Here is a 19,946-nt window from a genome sequence, read left to right on the forward strand (position 1 = left end):
TTACTCGAAAGTTACTCCAAACAAAGAGAAACTAAGTGGGCGTTTGGACATAAGAATTGTAAAATTTCAAAATAGGGGAAAATATTTTTCAAGTGTAATGGTATTTGAAATTAGTAAAAAAAATTTGGAAAAAAAGAAGTTTTTTTTTTTATTATTTTTTTTTTATGTCCAAACGGGCTCTAAATTCAGTAATTTTTAGAAAACCTGATACACATCCACATTAGTCATTTCAATCAACTGTACTTTAATTCCAAATTAGTTCAGATCAGCGATATGAATCATCACACTTTGATAATAGGTGTCTATTGACAGTGGCGAAGACACATGGTTATAAAGGTGGTTAGTTACCACCCTTCGTCGAAAAATTATATTGTGTATATAGGTAAAATATGATGTTTTAGAGATATATAACACATATTGAACACCCTTTGTCGGATTTTTTTCCACTTCTTTCAAATTTAAATACTCTTGGGTAAATTACTAGTTTTGCCACTGTCCATCAATCCTAACGGCTATGCTTTGCACATAGGTGGATTTACCTCATAGATCCATGATCTTACTATTGAATAAAGTTGGGCGATTATGGAACTGAGAAATAAACTTAACTTTCATAGGGGACACTGTTTTTGATGTCCTAAAACAATAAGAATATATGAAGTTGATATTTCCTTCTTCACCACCAATCTCTAATATTTTCTTGTTATGAGACTGGTGGTTTTTGGATACAAAGCTAAACTACTTGTCATTTTTAATATGCTAAGCTAATTGAGTGTTATAGTTAGGTTATAAGTGCAGAGTCTGAGCTCCATCATTTCATAACTGTTACGGTGGGGGATTGGGGTTAGGGTTCAACCATTCTTGACCATCATCTCTCTGGTTTTGAATTGATCAGCCACAATCACCTCATTTGAGAGGCAGCAACATAGGGACAGACTGTTTTCCTCATCTCTTTCCTCCTTTTAATAACCTGTAGCTCGGGGGAACTTGATCTCGTCACTTGTTTGGAAGACTTGCTGTGTGTATAGATTTGAATGTAATCTTAGTATGAGGAAGACAAGGAAAAGGAAAGGTATAAAAAAGAAGCAAAAAAGATGATAGAAATTTCCAATATGCATATGATTTCTGCGTGCCTTTGCGGTATGAAAGGATGATCAAAGTTAGGCATAGGTGTTGCATGGTGCACCAAACTTCTTCTTAGTTGTTTCAAGGCCTTCTCCTCTTCCATCTATCCATTTCGGAAATTAGAATTAGTTTACGAACATTCAAGTGAGTATATCTATGAATGGTGTAAGTTGATAACATGGGCATACCATTCTTGCATTTTCTGCCTCCTCTCTATACCGCTTATGCATAATTTCTTTTACCTCAATCAGTAGAGCAACTTATATGGTGAGTGTGCAAGAAACATGAGAAAGTATAAGAACGTGCATAGAGGGGGAAAAGATTACCTTCTTATTGTTTGCGTCCCTTTTTCTCGCGAAATCGGGTTTCGACATGTGACAACTCTTTTAAACAAGGTGTTAAAAGAGAGAGTCGCCACCTAACAGGTTTGAGATGCGTTAGGGTCCATATTTGTAAATAACTATGGTTTAACCAGTTTTCGTCACCAAAGATCAGGTAAGGGCTCAAATTACCTCGAATAGAAGATGTTAGGCACTCTTCGAGGTCCACGCCTGTGGGTCCCGACCGAACTCGAATTATATGAATTAGTCAGACAAACAAAGACAAAGAAGTTTGGAAAATTCATTATTAAAGACTTGGAATAAACACAAATAATTGATTTAAAGACCGGGGGGGGGATCCTAAATTTTTTAGCCTAAAGGATCACCCTTTGCAACATAAATAATACTTCGTAACTCCCTCAAGATGGGGTGTTACTCGTATTATTCAGCGGGCACAGACTATCATCTCCTGCTACCCGATTACTATCTTTAAGTTTTTATCTAAGCATACTAGTTGATTCTAACCGTGCCTTATGCGTGTACTACCCATTGTCACACCTCCTTTTTATACACCCGAAGGTAGTATAAGAGAGTTTTTCCAATTAAAGTGACATTATTCGAAATAAGTTTATTTATTTGATTTTTAGAGTCGCCACTTGGAATATTTTAATTGGTGTCCCAAGTCACCGGTTTATTTTAAATCCAAATCGAGGAAGTTTTGACTTTCCTTTTGAAGTCTGCGAACCAGAAATTCTAAGTAAGGAATTTTGTTAACCCGGGAGAAGGTGTTAGTATTCCCGGGTTCCGTGGTTCTAGCACGATCGCTTAAACTATTATAATTGGCCTATTATCTGATTTATTACATGTTTTAGCCTATGGTATAATTTTTAACCTATTAACCGCTTTTAATTATTATTTTTTAGGAAAATTTCAACGTTATTTAAAACATCCTTTGAACCACGCTACATGAAATGCACCCGCGGTCCACGATACATTTTATTTAACGTTGTTGAGAATTGGAGTTGGGTCACATGAAATGCACACCCGAGTTTAAGGTAATTATTTTAAATAGCGTGCCTAAAGCAACTACGCACTTTCAAGTTAATGACAAGGTTTGCAAGGGCCAAGAAAAATTTAATTGATGGCACACCTCGATTTTAAAGAGTTATTACTAATTATACGAGGGTCATGGGTTGTCTACTCTTGCACTATGGCACACCTCGATTCTAATTTTAAACGATGTCCGAACTAAACTTTTGAGGGCCATAAATTATATCTTGCTTAATATGGCACGCCTCAAGCCTAATTGTTCAAATGATTTATTATTTTTAATCATGAGGGCCATAAACTATTGGTGTTATTTAATATGGCACACCTCAACTTAAGCAAACGAATTATTTTGAATAACATAATTAAAAGCTATTGATCGCGCGACTACTAGTTGCAAAAGGGCGTTGGGCTTCTAGACTAGAATAGGCCCAAGAGAATGAATGGGTGAAGAGCAGTCCAAGCAATTAAGTCTTTCCACTGACTGGGCCAACGTTTAGCCCAACTCTCAGAACAACAAGTCATACAAAATTATTTAACCATATCATCTGAAATTGAATTAACATTTTTAAGAGGAACTTTTATCAAAATCCTATTCTTATTGTACTAATCAAACTCTCTTAAGAGCATGAACACATACTGAAGGCCATGGGGTCTCATATCGAGCCCACAAGAGAGCCAAACCTTGTGGCTATAGGCTGATTTTCTCTGGGCTTCATGTTAAGCCCATCAGCCTTGAAACTTTGCATTTTTAGCACACATTTGGGAAAAACAGTAACTTTTGTGATATTAACACTTAACCATTTCAAATTACACAATCTGCTTTTATAATGAAAGGAAAAACAAGAGCATGGTTTTTCTCGTTTTCAAGACAAAATAAAACCTTCATTGTCAAAGAACATACAAACTATATAGACTTGAAAATCAGAATTATTACTAATCATCATTGAAACTAACACACTTAGTGAATCTACTTTAGAACATTATAGTCATTCGAATCAGATATAAAAAATGCAACAATATATGTTGAACCTGTTTAGATGCCCAAACTAACATCTAAAAGAGATGAAAACTACAGATTAATTAGTTGTAGCCTTGGTATCACTTAACAGCTTGAACCAATATGATCAAAATTCTAAATCATTTGTTAAAATTACTCTAAAATTGAATATCACTAAGATTGCAACATCTTGCTCAAAAAAAAAAGGAAACCTAAAGTGGTATTAACTATCTCACATTGAGCTCATACATGACAGTACAACTATCCAAAATTCAGGAGAAGGGATTCAAAACAAGCTGAAAATACAAGCACGAATAAGAATCCAAATACAACCCTCAGCATAGGTCTCAATGTTCATAGCATAACATCATTTCTTGGCATGTTAAAACAAAAGAAATGAACTAACAAGTTGAATAAAAAAAAGAAAGCATCAAGTAAATGCTAAGATCTTCATTTCTTCAAATCAAACGAGTCATTCTTACATGTTCAGAATCAGAGATATGTACCTGAGTACATCAAATAAACAACAAAATATCCTGAGGTTATGAAGAAGCAGCAGTAGTAATTCAACAAACGAGGAAGCAACAGCAATAACTCTAGCAAAACCAAACTTTTAAACCAGCACCAACCAAACTTTAAACCAATTTCAGACCCATAAATGAACCAGAAACTCTTTGCAGATTTCAGATACTAGAACAAATAGGACACTGAACTAGTTTTTCACCAGGAATTGCAAGGATTTCAGTATTTGAAAACTCAGGAGTCTTTCTAAATTTTCAGTATTTTTAGTCTCTAAAATCTAACTTGAGAGTGAAGTAATCAGCCTTTTATAGAGAAGCTTTAGGGCAGCAGAAATGATTTCAGTTTTTTTCCTTTACTCCTTTTCAAATTCTTATTTTTGCTAGTTTGTCCTTAATTTAAAAGTCTATTTTTTAAAACAGTCCCAAACCCATCTTCCAGGAAATTTCCTAGGTCAGTTACTAAAGATTCCCCATGATTAAATTCCTAAACTAACCTTTCAAACCCTATTATTTAACGTCAAAACCTACCTGGGTCAAGTTGACCCAAGGTTTATCCCCAAACCTGGGCTTGCCAAAACCCGGTTTAATTCCCTTCTTTGGGCTTCTGATTTTCAGAACCTCAATTTAATCAAAATCAAAACTCATAGGACATTAACTTACAGAGTCGTAAGGACTCATGAGGTCATAAGCCCAAAGAAAAATAGAAACAAACAGTCATTTGAACAAAATCGAACAAAGACCAAAAATGTGCTAATTAAAAATAGACCTAAAACTAGCATGCATACCAAAATGATTTGAAGAAATAGAAAAAGAAGAAGAAGAAGATGATGAGATGAGAAATAAAAATGAAAAGTGAACAAAAGAAAAGAAAACAGAAAAAAGAACAAGTATCTAAGAGACGGTTGGGCAGTAGAAATTGAAAAGTTCTTCAACACCTTCGATTTTAGCCGATATTGACATTAATCGTGTGTTCTCGTTGAGAACACACGAATAAAATAAAATTCGACTCCAATCCTTTAACGAAACTTGCCGATTTGGGAGATTTGGGATTTTAGGGTTCGAGATCGCGTCGTCTCAATTGAAGATTCGAGGGATTCTGAAAGGATTCAGGGGAAACTAGTTAGGTATTGGGAGAGGGGAAGTCATGGGGGTGTTGTGGTGTAAATTTGGGGTTGATTGGAGGTGGCGCCGCCACCGGAGAAGGTGAGGGGATTTGGGGCAGCGCTAGGGTTTGTGGAGAAGATGAGAGAACTGAAGAGGGGTGTTTGGAACTGACGTTGTCTTTGGGGGTTTTGGATACTTTTATGTAATTGTGATTGACCTCCAATGACCGTTGGATGAAGGGATATGAAGGGCTCAGACTGTTTTAGCTCAAGGAACTCCAAACGACGTCGTTTGGTTAAGCTACAAAGGCTGGACTGGGTTAAAGCTTGACTGGGCTAGATCTGAACGGGTTTCAGGGGGGGGAAATTTAATTTTGGCCCGTGAAAATTTAAACAAAATGGCCCAAAACCAGACTTCTTTATTTCCTTTTCTTTTCTCTTTCAAATTCAAATTTCCTTTTCTTTTCAAATTAAAATAAAAACCTAAATAAACTCTTAAAAGTTAAATTAACCTACCAAATTATATTAAATACTCAACATAATATTTATTATAATTAATCAAGTCCTAAATTTAACGAAGAACTATAAAATTCAAAATTAAAGAGTTAAAATTCCAAAAAGAGCTATTTTTGTGATTTTTCATTTTTATAAAATAACTAATTTACTAATTAATCTAAAATGCAAAATTAAATCCTAAATGCAAACAATGTATTTTTGTAATTTTCCTGAATTAAATAAAATTAAACATGCACACAAAAATGCAAATAATCAGAGAAATTCTACAATAATTCCTAAAATAACAAATAATTAAAAGAAAATCTAATTTTTTGGGATTATGTAGGAGTAATTCATGTGAGGCAAAAATCACATGCTCACAGCTGCCCCTCTTTGCTCGGAGACACGAATGGTTTTCGGGCAAAGATAAAATAAGCAATTATGAGGGATTTTTGCCCGTTTGAAACTCCATTAGTAGCATTTTTGGAAAGAGTCTAACCGAACCTTGCTTCAGAGGTTGCCTACATATCCTTGGCTATAAAGGAATCAGGTCAGTGTAGTTCTGAAAGTTTCAGTAGCTGGAACTACCGGAAAGCTGTGATTTTACTATTGTTGTTGCTGCTACTGCTTGCTGAACTCCTTATTACACCAAAATAAGAAGTAAAAATTAACTAGTTAAGCCTATCAGCTACTAGTTACAAATTCCTATCTATAAATCTTCCAAGACTTGATCTTGAGTCTTCGTTGGTTCCTCCTACAGACTCTTATCTGAATCTTGATGCTCGTTAGCTGCAATCGTTGGTTCATTCTTTAGCTTTTGGATCAAGGCGGGACATACGAAGCTTGTGACTTCAATCATATCTTGAGCAATCTGCATCCGCTTCTACACTTTGAGTTCACTCCTTTTTTTTTGTTCTTTTTCTTCTTTTCTTTGTTCTGGATTGAGACTCATTCTTTTGGTTATCTCGAACCCTGTGTCTCGAGGTCAAACCTGCTCAGACATCAAAACAAACAAACGAACGAAATTTTTTCTGCCCCAGTTTTCACTAGAAAAATTTCGTGAGTTATTGTAACAAAAACCTTATACTATCTCTGAAAACAATAAAATAAGGATCATGTGTCTCCAGGAGAAAGAGATTAGGGAGTGGAGCCCTATATCTATAAAAACTCAACCGGGGAGTGGAGACCCTGTGTTGGAAATGTGACTAGGGAGTGGAGGGCCTATGTCTAAAATCTTTACTAGGGATTGGAGACCCTATGTTGTCAAAAGGCGACTAGAGGATGGAGACCCTATGTCTAAAACATCTCAAATTGGGGTTAGAGACCTTATGTTGGCAAAAGGCGACTAGGGGATGGAGACCCTATGTCTAAAAATCTCAACTAGGGGTTGGAGACTCTATGTTGGCAAAAGGTGACTAGGGGATGGAGACCCTATGTCTAAAAAATATCAACTAGGGGTTGGAGACTCTATGTTGGCAAAAGGCGACTAGGGGATGGAGACCCTATGTCTAAAAAACCTCAACTAGGGGTTGGAGACCCTATGTTGGAAAAAGGCGACTAGGGGATGGAGACCCTATGTCTAAAAAATCTCAATTAGGGGTTGGAGACCCTATGTTGGCAAAAGGCGATTAGGAGATGGAGACCCTATGTCTAAAAAATCTCAACTAGGGGTTGGAGACCCTATGTTGGCAAAAGGCGACTAGGGGATGGAGACCCTATATCTAAAAAATCTTAACTAGGGGTTGGAGACCCTATATTGGCAAAAGGCGACTAGGGGATGGAGACCCTATATCTAAAAATCTCAACTAGGGGTTGGAGATCCTATGTTGGCAAAAGGCGATTAGGGGATGGAGACCCTATGTCTAAAATCTCAACTAGGGGTTGGAGACCCTATGTTGGTAAAAGATGATTAGGGGATGGAGACCCTATGTCTAAAATCTCAACTAGGGGTTGGAGACCCTATGTTGGCAAAAGGCGACTAGGGGATGGAGACCCTGTCAACTAGGGGTTGGAGACCCTATGTTAGCAAAAGGCGACTAGGGGATGGAGATTCTATGTCTAAAAATCTCAACTAGGGGTTGGAGACCCTATGTTGGCAAAACGCGGCTAGGGTATGGAGACCCTATGTCTAAAAAATCTCAACTAGGGGTTGGAGACCCTATGTTGGCAAAAGGCGACTAGGGGATGGAGACCCTCTCAACTAGGGGTTGGAGACCCTATGTTAGCAAAAGGTGACTAGGGGATGGAGACCCTATGTCTAAAAATCTCAACTAGGGATTGGAGACCCTATATTGGCAAAAGGCGACTAGAGGATGGAGACCCTATGTCTAAATAATCTCAAGTAGGGGTTGGAGACCCTATGTTGGCAAAAGGCGACTAGGGGATGGGGACCTATGTCTAAAAAATTTCAACTAGGGGTTGGAGACCCTATGTTGGCAAAGGAGACCCTATGTCTAAAAATCTCAACTAGGGGTTGGAGACCCTATTTTGGCAAAAGGCGACTAGGGGATGGAGACCCTATGTCTAAAATTCTCAACTAGGGGTTGGAGACTCTATGCTGGCAAAAGGCAACTAGGTATGGAGACCTTATGTTAGCAAAACGCGACTAGGGGATGGAGACCCTATGTCTAAAAATCTCAACTAGTGGATGGAGACCCTATGTTGGCAAAAGACGACTATGGAATGGAGACCTTATGTCTAAAAAATCTCAACTAGGGGTTGGAGACCCTATGTTGGCAAAAGGCGACTAGGGGATGGAGACCCTATGTCTAAAAATCTCAACTAGGGGTTGGAGACCCTATGTTGGCAAAAGGAGATCAGGGGATGGAGACCCTATGTCTAAAAAATAATCTCAACTATGGAGACCCTATGTTGGAAAAGCGTAAAAGATTGAATTGGGGATCCTAAGCTACCATTTTCTTTAATCTTCTTCTTATCTTTTTTTTTTCATTTTGTTTTCCTTTCTTTTTTTTTATTTCATGGAATGAGTAAATGCGGGGGAAATTTGGAGGGGACTTCCCTTTTTATAGATTGTTGCTGCAAAGCTGTTTCTAGCACTTGTACATTTTCTTTTTTGGTTGCACCTACTTCTTGCAGGGTTGCTTTGGATTGCACATGTTTCAAATTTTCAAATAAAAAACAATTTTTAGTTTGAAACAGTGGTTGGTTTTGTGGCCTTGATTGTTTTTTATCACTTGATCTCGGCCCAACTCTTTTGGTGAGAACCTCTGGTGCTTGCTGGTTTTTTTGAAGATTGATCTCTCTCCTAAAACCGAGGAACTCAAATTTCCAAACTTTCCAGATGACGGTTCACCCGTGTGGGGCTTTGGTCCTTTCACCTTATTCTGCCTTTAGGGGCTTTTGACTTTGGATTTCTTTTCATTTTCAATAACTTTGATTTTAGAGCATCGGTCATCATGGCCAGTCGGGATCGACTTGATGCACCCGCTCAGGCTGGGTATTTTCTTCGGACTTGGCTTTTATTAAGCAAAACCCTGTAAAACCAATCTTGCCACCTTTTCTTTGTATTAGTTTTGGAACAGAGTTAGCCCGAAAGGGATTCAAAGAAAAGTAAACAAAGGATAAGAAAGGGAATTTAAGGAGAAGTGTCCCTTTTGGGGAGGAAAGAAGGACTTATCTGGAGTGCATGCAAATTTCAATAGACATGACATGCTTCTTGGACTAGATGCCTGATCTGCACAACTATCCAACTTCTCATAAACCCATTGCGACCCATGTTTTAAGACCGAGAAACCTTGCCAGGACTCTTTCGGTGCCAATGGTGGTGAGGGATTTCTTCTTTTTGATCAACGGCACCCTTTGCAGGTTTTCGCCAATTGACCTCTCTCATTTCTCTTCTCACCATCGCCTATAGTGCTCTTTACGAGTTTTTACTAACAAGACTCTCTCTTTTTTAGTTTCTCTGCTCACCATCACCTTACGGTGCCCGTAGGTTTTCACCAATAAGACTCTCTCATTTTATTTCTCTCATCTTGATTGCGTCGAATGCAAACAACTGTGTTCTCCAATTTTGAATACCTTTCACCGATTGATTGGAAGGACTTGAATAAGGTTTGGGTAAAAAGAATTTGGATCAAATTACAACTTTAGAACCATTCAGGCGGGATCATCGCCGAACCATTATAACATCTGCCCCAGTTTCACTTTTTGCAGGGAAATTGGCTTTTTGTTTTGGTGTGACTGAACCCCAGAGAGAGGATACCTACGTATCCTTTCAGAATCAACTCGAACGTAGTTCATGGAAACATTTTTTTTTTGTTTTTTTACAAATGTCTTCAAGTTCCAAAGAGGGTAATGAAAGAAAGGTAACTGGCTCAAAGGTTTAGGAAAGGATTGGAGTGTTTGGGGTAGCGAGAATGAAAGCCTTCGTCATCCCAATCAGATAATGTTGTTGCTGTAGAAGGATTAAATATAGTACCTTTTAACTGCGTCTACATTCACAGCTATTTCGGGGTCATTCCCATCGATGTCTCCCAAGTATAACGCCCCTTTTGGCAACAATTTTCTGATAATGTATGGTCCCTTCCAATTAGGAGCAAACTTTCCTTTTGCTTCCTGATGATGGGGAAGAATACACCTTAAAACGAGTTGCCCCACTTCAAAGTTTCTAGGCCGCACTTTCTTGTTGTAGGCACGAGCCATTCTTTGTTGATACAACTGCCCGTGGCAGACCGCGGCCATTTACTTTTCATCGATCAGGGTTAGTTATTCCAGACGGGTTTTGACCCACTCACTGTCTTCAATTTCAGCTTCAACAATGATCCAAAGAGAAGGGATTTCAACTTCTGCGGGTATTACGGCTTCAGTGCCATAAACCAAAAGATACGGGGTTGCTCCGACTGATGTGCGCATAGTAGTGCGATATCCCAAAAATGCAAATAGCAACTTTTCATGCCACTGCCTGGAACTTTGAATCATCTTTCTCAAAATCTTTTTGATGTTCTTGTTTTCTGCTTTGACGGCACCATTACCTTTGGGCCGATAAGGGGCAGAGTTCCGATACGTTATCTTGAATTGTTCGCATATCTCCATCATCAAATAACTATTCAAGTTTGCAGCATTATCCGTAATGATTGTCACAGGGATACCAAAGCGGCAGATGAGATTGGAGTGCACGAAGTCTACCACAACTTTCTTGGTGACAGATTTGAGAGTAATTGCTTCAACCCACTTTGTGAAGTAGTCGATAGCGACCAATATGAATCTATGCCCATTTGAAGCTTTTGGCTCGATCGTCCCAATGACGTCCATGCCCCAGGCAACAAATGGACAAGGTGCTGACATGGGATGCAATCCTGTAGGTGGTGCATGAATCAAATCACCGTGCACCTGATACTGATGACATTTCCGGATGAAACTGAAGCAGTCTTTTTCCATACTCATCAAGTAATAACCTGCTCGGAGGATTTTCTTTGCCAAAACATACCCGTTCATGTGAGGTCCGCACACTCCTGCGTGCACTTCATACATGATTCTTCCGGCCTTTTCGGTATCAACACATCTTAACAAGTTGAGATCCAGAGTCCTTTTGTACAAGACATCACTGCTCAAGAAGAAACCACTTGCGAGCCGTCTAATGGTCCTCTTTTGGTCTCCACTGGCCTGCTCGGGATATTCTTTAGTTTTTAGAAATCTCTTGATATCATGGTACCATGGCTAAATATTTGGTTCTGCCTCAACCATATTGTAGTAACCGTGCCTTTCCCGGATTTGGATTTCCAACGGGTCAATGTGGGCATTGCCTGGGTATGGCAGCATCGAGGCCAAAGTAGCGAGCGTATCGGCTAACTCATTATGAAAATGAGGAATGTACACTGAACTCAACTGACTTGAACTGCCTGCTAAGATCTTCCACATGTTGCCTGTAGGGAATAAGTTTGACATCTAGAGTTTCCCATTCTCCTTGGGCTTGTTGGATAATCTGATCCGAATCTCCCATGATCAATAATTCTTCGACATCTTGGTCGATTGCCATGTTCATACCCATAATGCAGGCTTTATACTCGGCAGTGTTGTTTGTGCAGAAAAATCGAAGCCAGGATGTGGCTGGATAATGCTGACCAGTGGGTGAGATCAAGATTGCCCCAATTCCAACACCTTTTGCGTTTACAGCCCCATAGAAGAACATTTTCCAAGCATTGGTGTCTTCTGATGTCATCTCAACTAAATTTACCTCTCCATCGGGGAAGTAGGTGCTCAAAGGCTGGTATTCATCATCAACAGGGTTTTCAGCCAAATGATCCGCTAAAGCCTGGGCTTTCATTGCCGTGCGGGTGACATAAACTATGTTAAATTTAGTGAGCAGTATCTGCCATTTTGCTAACCTCCCTGTGGGCATTGGCTTCTAGAATATGTATTTTAAAGGATCCAACCTGGTGATAAGGTAAGTGGTATAGGCCAACAGGTAATGCCTAAGCTTCTGAGCGACCCAAGTTAGGGCGCTACAAGTCCTTTCCAACAGGGTATATTTGGCTTCGTAGCTTGTGAACTTTTTGCTCAAATAGTAGATCACCTGCTCTCTTTTCCCAGTCACGTCGTGTTGTCTGAGGACACATCCAAAAGAATTCTCCAAGACTGTCAAATACAGAAACAAAGGCCTCCCAGGTTTAGGTGGGACCAAGACTGGCGGGTTAGACAGATACTCTTTGATTTTGTCACAAGCTTCTTGGCACTCGTCTATCCATTTAATTACTGCATCTTTCTTTAACAGCTTGAAGATGGGTTCACATGTAGAAGTCAACTGAGTAATGAATCGGCTAATGTAGTTCAACCTTCCTAGCAGGCTCATAACCTCTTTCTTGGTTCTTCGAGGAGGCAAATCTCGAATGGACTTTATCTTTATTGGGTCTAACTCAATGCCCCTCCGACTGACTATGAATCCCAGGAGTTTGCCCGACGGAACCCCAAATGCACATCTGGCTGTGTTTAGCTTCAAATCATATTTACGTAGCCGCTCAAAAAATTTTCTCAAGTCCCGAACATGGTCGTCCTAGGTCCTGAATTTGATGATCACATCGTCTACGTACACCTCAATTTCTTGGTGCATCATGTCATGAAAAATGGCAGTCATGGCCCTCATATAGGTTGCCCCGACATTCTTCAGACCAAAAGGCATGACCCTGTAACAGTAGGTGCCCTAGGGTGCGGTGAAAGCTGTCTTTTCCGCATCCTCTTCATCCATTAACACCTGATGATATCTTGCATAACAATCTATGAAGGACATGTATCTCATGTTTGGCACAGTTATCAACAAGGATGTGGAAGTTCGACAAAGGGAAATTATCCTTAGGACTTGCTTTGTTCAGATCTCTATAGTACACATACACTCGAGTTTTCCCGTCTTTCTTTGGTACTGGAACTACATTGGCTAACCATGTGGTGTATCGAACCACTCGGATTACCCCCGTTTTTAGCTGTTTTGTGACCTCTTCTTTTCTTGTCACTGATATTAGTTTTGAACTTTCTTTGCTTTTGCTGGATAGGGGGATAATCGGGGTTGGTTGACAACTTGTGAACCACCAAATCAACACTTAGTCCTTGCATGTCATGGTATGACCAAGCAAACACATCTTTGAATTCAAACAAGAGTTGGATCAATGCGTCCCGGGTTTTTTCATCTGTGTGAATGCTTATCTTGGTTTCTTTGATTTCTTCAGAACTACCCAAATTAACCGGCTCGGTATCATTTAAGTTCGGCTTAGGTTTATTCTCAAATTGTTCCAATTCTCGATTTATTTCCCTAAAAGCCTCTTCTTCATCATATTCCGGTTCTTGGTTCATTATTTCACAGTTAGACAGCGTGTTTGGATCTGGGCATTAAGTCTACAAGCATGTCATGTTATTTAAAGCCGCATTATTAGAACTGAAAGGAAAAATAAGAGAGAAAGAAATAACAAAAATCAGAAAGAATAAAAAGAGATGAACGATGAAATATTGATTTCATTGAATTGAATTTTGAAGATAACAAGATTTACATTGGAAATTAAAGATAGGAAACTAAAGAAAACATCCGAGTTACACCCTGAAATAACTCGTGATGAAGAAAAAATGGCAGGACTGGACTATCGGGATTCCCGCCTGATTGGGAACAAAGTAGCCTTCCAATTTTGCAATTTGGCATTGGGCCCCATATACAGCACATCAGCGGTGCTCGAGCCTTCTCCTGGTTGGACCATGTGGGTTTCATGCAGCATCTGCCTCATAGCCCCACAGATTTCTTCAATTTCCTTGGCTGTGAAGGCCTCATCTTCCTCTTCCTCATTGTACTTGGGCCTGACAAACGTTCTATAAAGATGTGAAGTCGGCTAAGGCAAAACCCAACCATTGTTCTTTCGTTTATCTACCCATTTTTCATCAGCTGGTGTGGCTTGGAAATCTACCCCAAAGAACCTTTTGCTAGCAGCCAGAGTGATAGGTTCGGTGATTCCTTGCAATGATGTCTCGAGCCCCTTCCCGGGTTTGTAACCATGCCTGATCATTTCTTTGGCAACCATAATTGACGCATTTGAAAGAAAGGGTTGAGGGCAAGGATTTCCTTCTTCACATTGGTCCGCGACCACAACCTTGAAGGCTTGATAGACTATATGTTCACTTCCTTCCTTAGCCTCGAGACATTGGACTGATGGGTCCCGGTAAATTGACTGCTCGTCCTCTCCATGGACTACAATCTCCTGATCTCCATTTTCAAATTTTACCATCTGGTGGAGAGTAGAAGGTACAACCCCTGCTGCGTAAATCCAAGGTCTTCCCAAGAGGAAATTATAGGAAGTATCCATGTCCAAGACCTGAAAGGTCACCTCAAAATCCACCGGGCCAATAGTCAGAATCAAATCAATCTCGCCTATGGTATCTCTCTTGATGCCATCAAAGGTACACACACAGATGTTGTTGGGCCTGATTCTCTCAGCGTCGATCTCTATTCGTTGCAGAGTTGAAAGAGGGAAAATATCTACCCCAGAACCACCATCTAGCATGACCCTTTTCACATAATATCCCTCGCATTTAACTGTCAGATGAAGGGCTTTGTTGTGGGTGACCCCTTCCGGGGGAAAATCATTCTTGCTGAAAAAGATTTGATTGACTACAAAAAACCTTTCCGCCATCCTCTCCAACTATTCCACAGTGGTTTCAATGGGTACATATGCTTCATTGAGAGTTTTGATCAACACTTTTTGATGTTCAGTTGAATTCATTAGCAGAGACAACAAAGAGACTTGAGCAGAAGACTTCCAGAGTTGGTCAATTATCTCGTAGTCCGCCATTTTCATTTTCGGAAGAACTTTTCTGCTTCTTCAGCACTCACTGGCTTCTTGAGTGGGAAACGTTTCTTCGTGGCATTATTCACATCCTCCAGATTGAGGTATTTCTTAGTCGGGTTATTTTCCTTAACTTCTCCCAAGATCTCTTTACCTCTGTAGGTTACTACTGTCTTATTGTAATTTCATGGAACGATAGTGGGATCTGTCATGGGCTTTTGCGGTGCACGACCAATAACCACGGGCTCATTCAGCCTTGGTGAAATTACTGGCTCCCGCACCACGTAGGTCCCTTTTGGCACATACATTTTAGATCCCTTGTTTAGCTCAAACCTTCTTGGAGGGCTCAATGTCGCTTGTCCTTTCCCGTGACCCCGGGAAACATAGATAATGACATCTTTTGAGGGCGCTGCCCCAGCTTTGGTTTCCTCTTTTTTTTCTATATTCTGAGGGGTGGGTTTACTCTTCTTCTCCCCCTTGTCTTGTTTTAAGGCAGCCTTTGGCTTCTTTTCTGCATCAGCTATGGCAATGACGGCTTTTAGAGCTGGGTCAAACTCTTTATCTTCACAAATCATTCTAATAACCGATCGTTGTTGTGAGCCGATAATGGATTGTTGGTTACATTAGGACGTCTTCGTCCTTTAGCACTATTCGCTTCTGTTCTATGATATTTTCCACAGCCCTTTTCAGGGTCCAACAGTCATATGTATCATGCCCTTTCGCCCCTGAATGGTAAGCACATCGAGTACCGGCTCTATAAGCGGGCTACACTGGGTTCTGTCTGGTTTGGGGTACAGGCTACAACAAACCCATTTGGACAAGTTTGGGGAAAAGACTGGAATACGACTCACCAATGGGTGTGAAGTTTGCCATCTTGGGTGGTTCCCAGGCACATGCATTGTAGGGGAAGTTGTTCTGTAAAGGTCGGGGGTTATACTAAGCTTGGTGAGGAGGTTGATTTCTATGAAATGGAGCTCGGTTTTGATTGAATTGCTGTTATAGCCTAATGTAGGGTTGGGCATTCATCACTACGTATGGCTGAGAACCATAGCATAGGCCACACCCTGATGGGGATAGTAATGTTGGGGGTTCTTTCAGGGTAATAAGGTCTGGGTGGATGGGGTTTTCTTACACTTGAAGTTGCCATTGCTGCTTCTTCCTTCTTCTTTCGGTTTGCTACACCTCCAGACCCGCCTTAAATTGCTTGGGAGGTAGCCCTTATAGCAGACTAACTCAAGATGCGCCCTGTTTTTAAACATATTCTGATAATAGCATTCTCGACCATTTCACCAATTTTGATGGCCTCGGCAAACGGCTTCCCCATCGCAGACATCATATTCTGATAATAATCAGCCTCTTGGGCTTGAATAAAAACGCTAATCATCTCTGTTTTGTCCATTGGAGGTTTGACTCTAGCCGCTTGTTCGCGCCATTTGACAGCGTACTCTCGGGAGCTTTCCGAGGACTTCTTCTTGAGGTTCGACAACGAATTCCCGTTAAGGGCAATGACGATGTTGTATTGAAACTGCCTGACAAAATCCTGAGCTAGGTCGTCCCAAATATGCCACAGAGATAGATCCTGATCCATGTACTATTCAGAAGCAATGCCAACTAGGCTCTCTCCAAAATATGCCATGAGAAGCTCCTCTTTTCTGTCTGCTCCCCGCAATTGGTTGCAGTACCTTTTGAGGTAGGCTATGGGATCCCCATGCCCATCATACTTTTCAAACTTCAGGGTTTTGAAACCCAAGGGTAAATCTACGTGTGGGAACATACACAGGTCAACGTAGGATACGCTCTTTTGCCCGCTCAAACCCTGTATATTTTTGAGACGCTGCTCCATGCTCCTTATCTTTCTGGTAATCTCCTCTTGTTTAGGGTTTTTTGTGGTTTTCTCCTACCCTGCGGTAAACTCGTACCGAGGTGGCTGAGGGTAAGCATTAGTAGTGAATTGGCTTGGTTCCAATGGGAAGATGGTGCTTGAAAGGTGAAAGATGATGGATCCAAGCTAGGCCTGGGTAGAGTGGGTTATGTCATAGCTGAGCAAGGCGGCGCGATGAATATGTTTGAGGCCGCACCTGACATTGACACCTGGGGGCGAGCCTCAGAAGGTGTCCCAGCAAAGTGGGCTGAGATGGTAGGATATCCCAGTGGGGTATTTGGATAACTTATGGGGATTTTGGAAGTCCCACTTGCCCTGGGAAATAGCTCAGGGAATCTAGGTATCGCACTTAGTGGTTCTCCGCCGTTGGCCCAGGCGTCCTACATTTCCATCATGCGGAGACGCATAATTCAATATTCCTCAGTAGTTGCTGACTCAGAAGTTGGGATGGCCGAGATCGGGATATCCTCCGGAATAGGAACTATTGGCAGATGACTTTCCGAAGACATTTCAACACTTCCTTTTGACCTTGTGAAGTACGGATGTGAAGCCAGATTACCACAAAACCAACCACCTTAATATAAAACCTGTACTTAATAGTAGACAACAAACTGGTCAGTTTGAAGCAATTAACTCATAGGTAATCACACGTTGGGGTGTGATGCACCTATACAGTTAAATGTGTTTCTGCATGTTTCGCAACAGTTGCATGGTTCATCCCGGCTTTGCTTATTTCCCCAATTTTCTTTTCTTTCCACTTTGGCTCTTTGATGCCTCTCCTCTCATTCCCATTTCCTTTATTTTCTTTCCTTGCTTTTTTTTCGTTTTTCTTTGGCTCTTTTTTCTTTCTTTTTGGTTTTTCTTTCGGGTTTTTCCGTCCACATACCTCTTTTATTTGGGTTATTTACAAAAAATAATGACCAGATCTGATGAGGATTGCCTATATATCATGACGTCACGTGAATCAGATCATTATGTAGTTCAAGAAATAAGTACGAAAAATAAGGAAATAATTTTTTGGGAATTTTCAATTTTCATTAATAAAACTCATAAACTTTTCTATTACAAAAGACCCCAACATACTCATTTCTTGGAATTTTAAAGACTACAGATAGACTCAATAAAAATTTAAACTAAAAACTGAAATATAAACTCGATAAATGAAAAATCAAGAGTACATTAGTGTTTTGACTCCTGGGGCCCGTGGGACATCATTCGATCTTGCCACGGGCCTATGTGCAAGATCCCCTTGAAGACGCTCTAGATCACTCATTATTTGGCGGACAAATGTTATTACTGCAACAAAGAAAGTGGTTCAAGTCATGTCCTCACATTCGTGGCATTTCATGATGATGTAGTCGGCAATTGCTCAAACCCTCTCCCGGATAATACCCTTTTCTTGGAGCAAATGCCCGATTTGCTGATTACGAGCTTCTAACACTTGGGTGTCATGGTGATTTTGATTCTGCAAATGTTGCATATCTTCCTCCATCTGGGATATCAAGGAATAGCAATGTTCCCTTTCAGCTTTAAAGTTCCTAGCTTGTTTGGCTGCCTCATTTTCAAGGGTAGATAATTTTCTCTTCAAATCGGTGACTGTCCCCTCATATTTTGTCTTCAACTCCCGCACAAATTATGTCTTTCCTTCTGCATTCTTTGCCAGTTGTGCTCGGACTCTTGCTAGACTAGCCTCAGATTTTTCTAAGTCATCTTGACACTCAATTACTTTCTTTCAAATACCACTTATAAGCCTTTCATCTGCTCAGCTTCTTTCTTGGTTTTTAGTAGCTATTCTCATTTTCTGGATCTGAGCTTTGAGGGCTTCATTTTCCTGAGCCAGCTTTTTCTTTTCTCCTTTATCTATAGCAGCTTGGACACTATTGTCAAACTTGAGGTTCCTGATTTGTCCCTCCAATTTACTTATCTTGGCCCTATAGCTTGATTCTTTTGTCAACCAGTCCCATTGCTCTCACGAGTCGTCAGTGAATTGCTGGACGTAAGGTCTTTTAGCAGGCCTTTCGGGCTCTCGAGGGATTTAAAATCTTTTACCGAACCAATTCATGTAATTAGGGTCTACCTCACCTTTATCTAGATCCCGTACCAGAGTCTTAGGTTCTAGATATCTGCACTCATTCCAAACTTGACGAACTCTTCCTTCTAGGAATACAGCCTTTGGGCCTAATTCGACGACTTGTCGGCTCAGATCTTCGTCATGGGAAATAGTTTGAAACCTGCCCAGTTGGCACAAAACCCTGTGAGGAGCATATGGCTGAATGCTCCGGAGACCCATTAGGAGAAGATAGCACACCTCGGCTGACATGTATATAACTTCGGTGACAGGGAGCCATCCGAAAGTCCACTTAATTCTATCCGACGTTAAAAAACTTAAGTGTGCAAACCAAGCCTCTGTACCTTCTGGAAATTCAACACCCACCACTCGGTTTTCATACTCTTCGATGCAATTCAGACCAGTCATGTCGTAGTTCATATACCCGACACGGTGACAAAGATGTTCTTGTATCCACAGTTGTAGTAGCATGTTACAACCCTGGAAGAATCTTTCCCCTTATAGGCAGATGGTTAAGGCTTGGTAAATCTCAGCTAAGATCATTGGAACAAGGGTGTCATTAGCTTTCTTAATTATGACATCAACCATTCCCATAAGACCCAATTCTATGTTGCCGTCTTTTCTTGGACAGATTATGATACCCAAGAATGCTACTGTAAAGACCAAACCTCGTCGTGCCTGTAAGCACGTGATTTTTGCTTCACGAGCAATCACTCCAAAAGAAAATAAAAATAGTGACAAATGGTTTCGCTGTACAATTTTTCGATCTTTCCGTAACATGTGTTGTTGGTCATTTGTGGGTCTGTCCATTTTGCATCTAGCCATTATCAAACAAAAATACAAAAATGCCTGTCGTTAAAAGAAAATTCAAAAAAATATATATGTATGTGTACATCGTTCGTTCTAAGCTGTGATCTAACCATTTTTATTTTATTTTATTTTTATTTTTCATTTTTATGTGTGTTTATCGTTGTGGGTGCCACTCAATATGTGTGCAGGTTTATTTTTTTTACATTGTTTTAGGAATTTTTGTTTAATTTGAAAAAAAAAGAAGAAAAAAAGAGGGGAAAAGGAAAATCTGATTTGGGCCCCGAAACAAGGCCCAAAACCAAA

The 19,946-nt window shown here is 40.2% G+C and overlaps 1 protein-coding gene across 1 annotated transcript; it reads right to left on the bottom strand.

The window, feature by feature from the left end:
* Positions 1 to 11,420: 11,420 nt before the first annotated feature.
* On the bottom strand, positions 11,421 to 11,891 carry LOC138870388 (uncharacterized). The gene has a single exon (XM_070148188.1). The coding sequence runs from the start codon at positions 11,889 to 11,891 to the stop codon at positions 11,421 to 11,423; it is 471 nt and encodes a 156-aa protein (XP_070004289.1).
* Positions 11,892 to 19,946: the final 8,055 nt, after the last annotated feature.

This window comes from Nicotiana sylvestris, chromosome 6, assembly GCF_000393655.2.
Source record: "Nicotiana sylvestris chromosome 6, ASM39365v2, whole genome shotgun sequence".
NCBI lineage: Eukaryota > Viridiplantae > Streptophyta > Magnoliopsida > Solanales > Solanaceae > Nicotiana > Nicotiana sylvestris.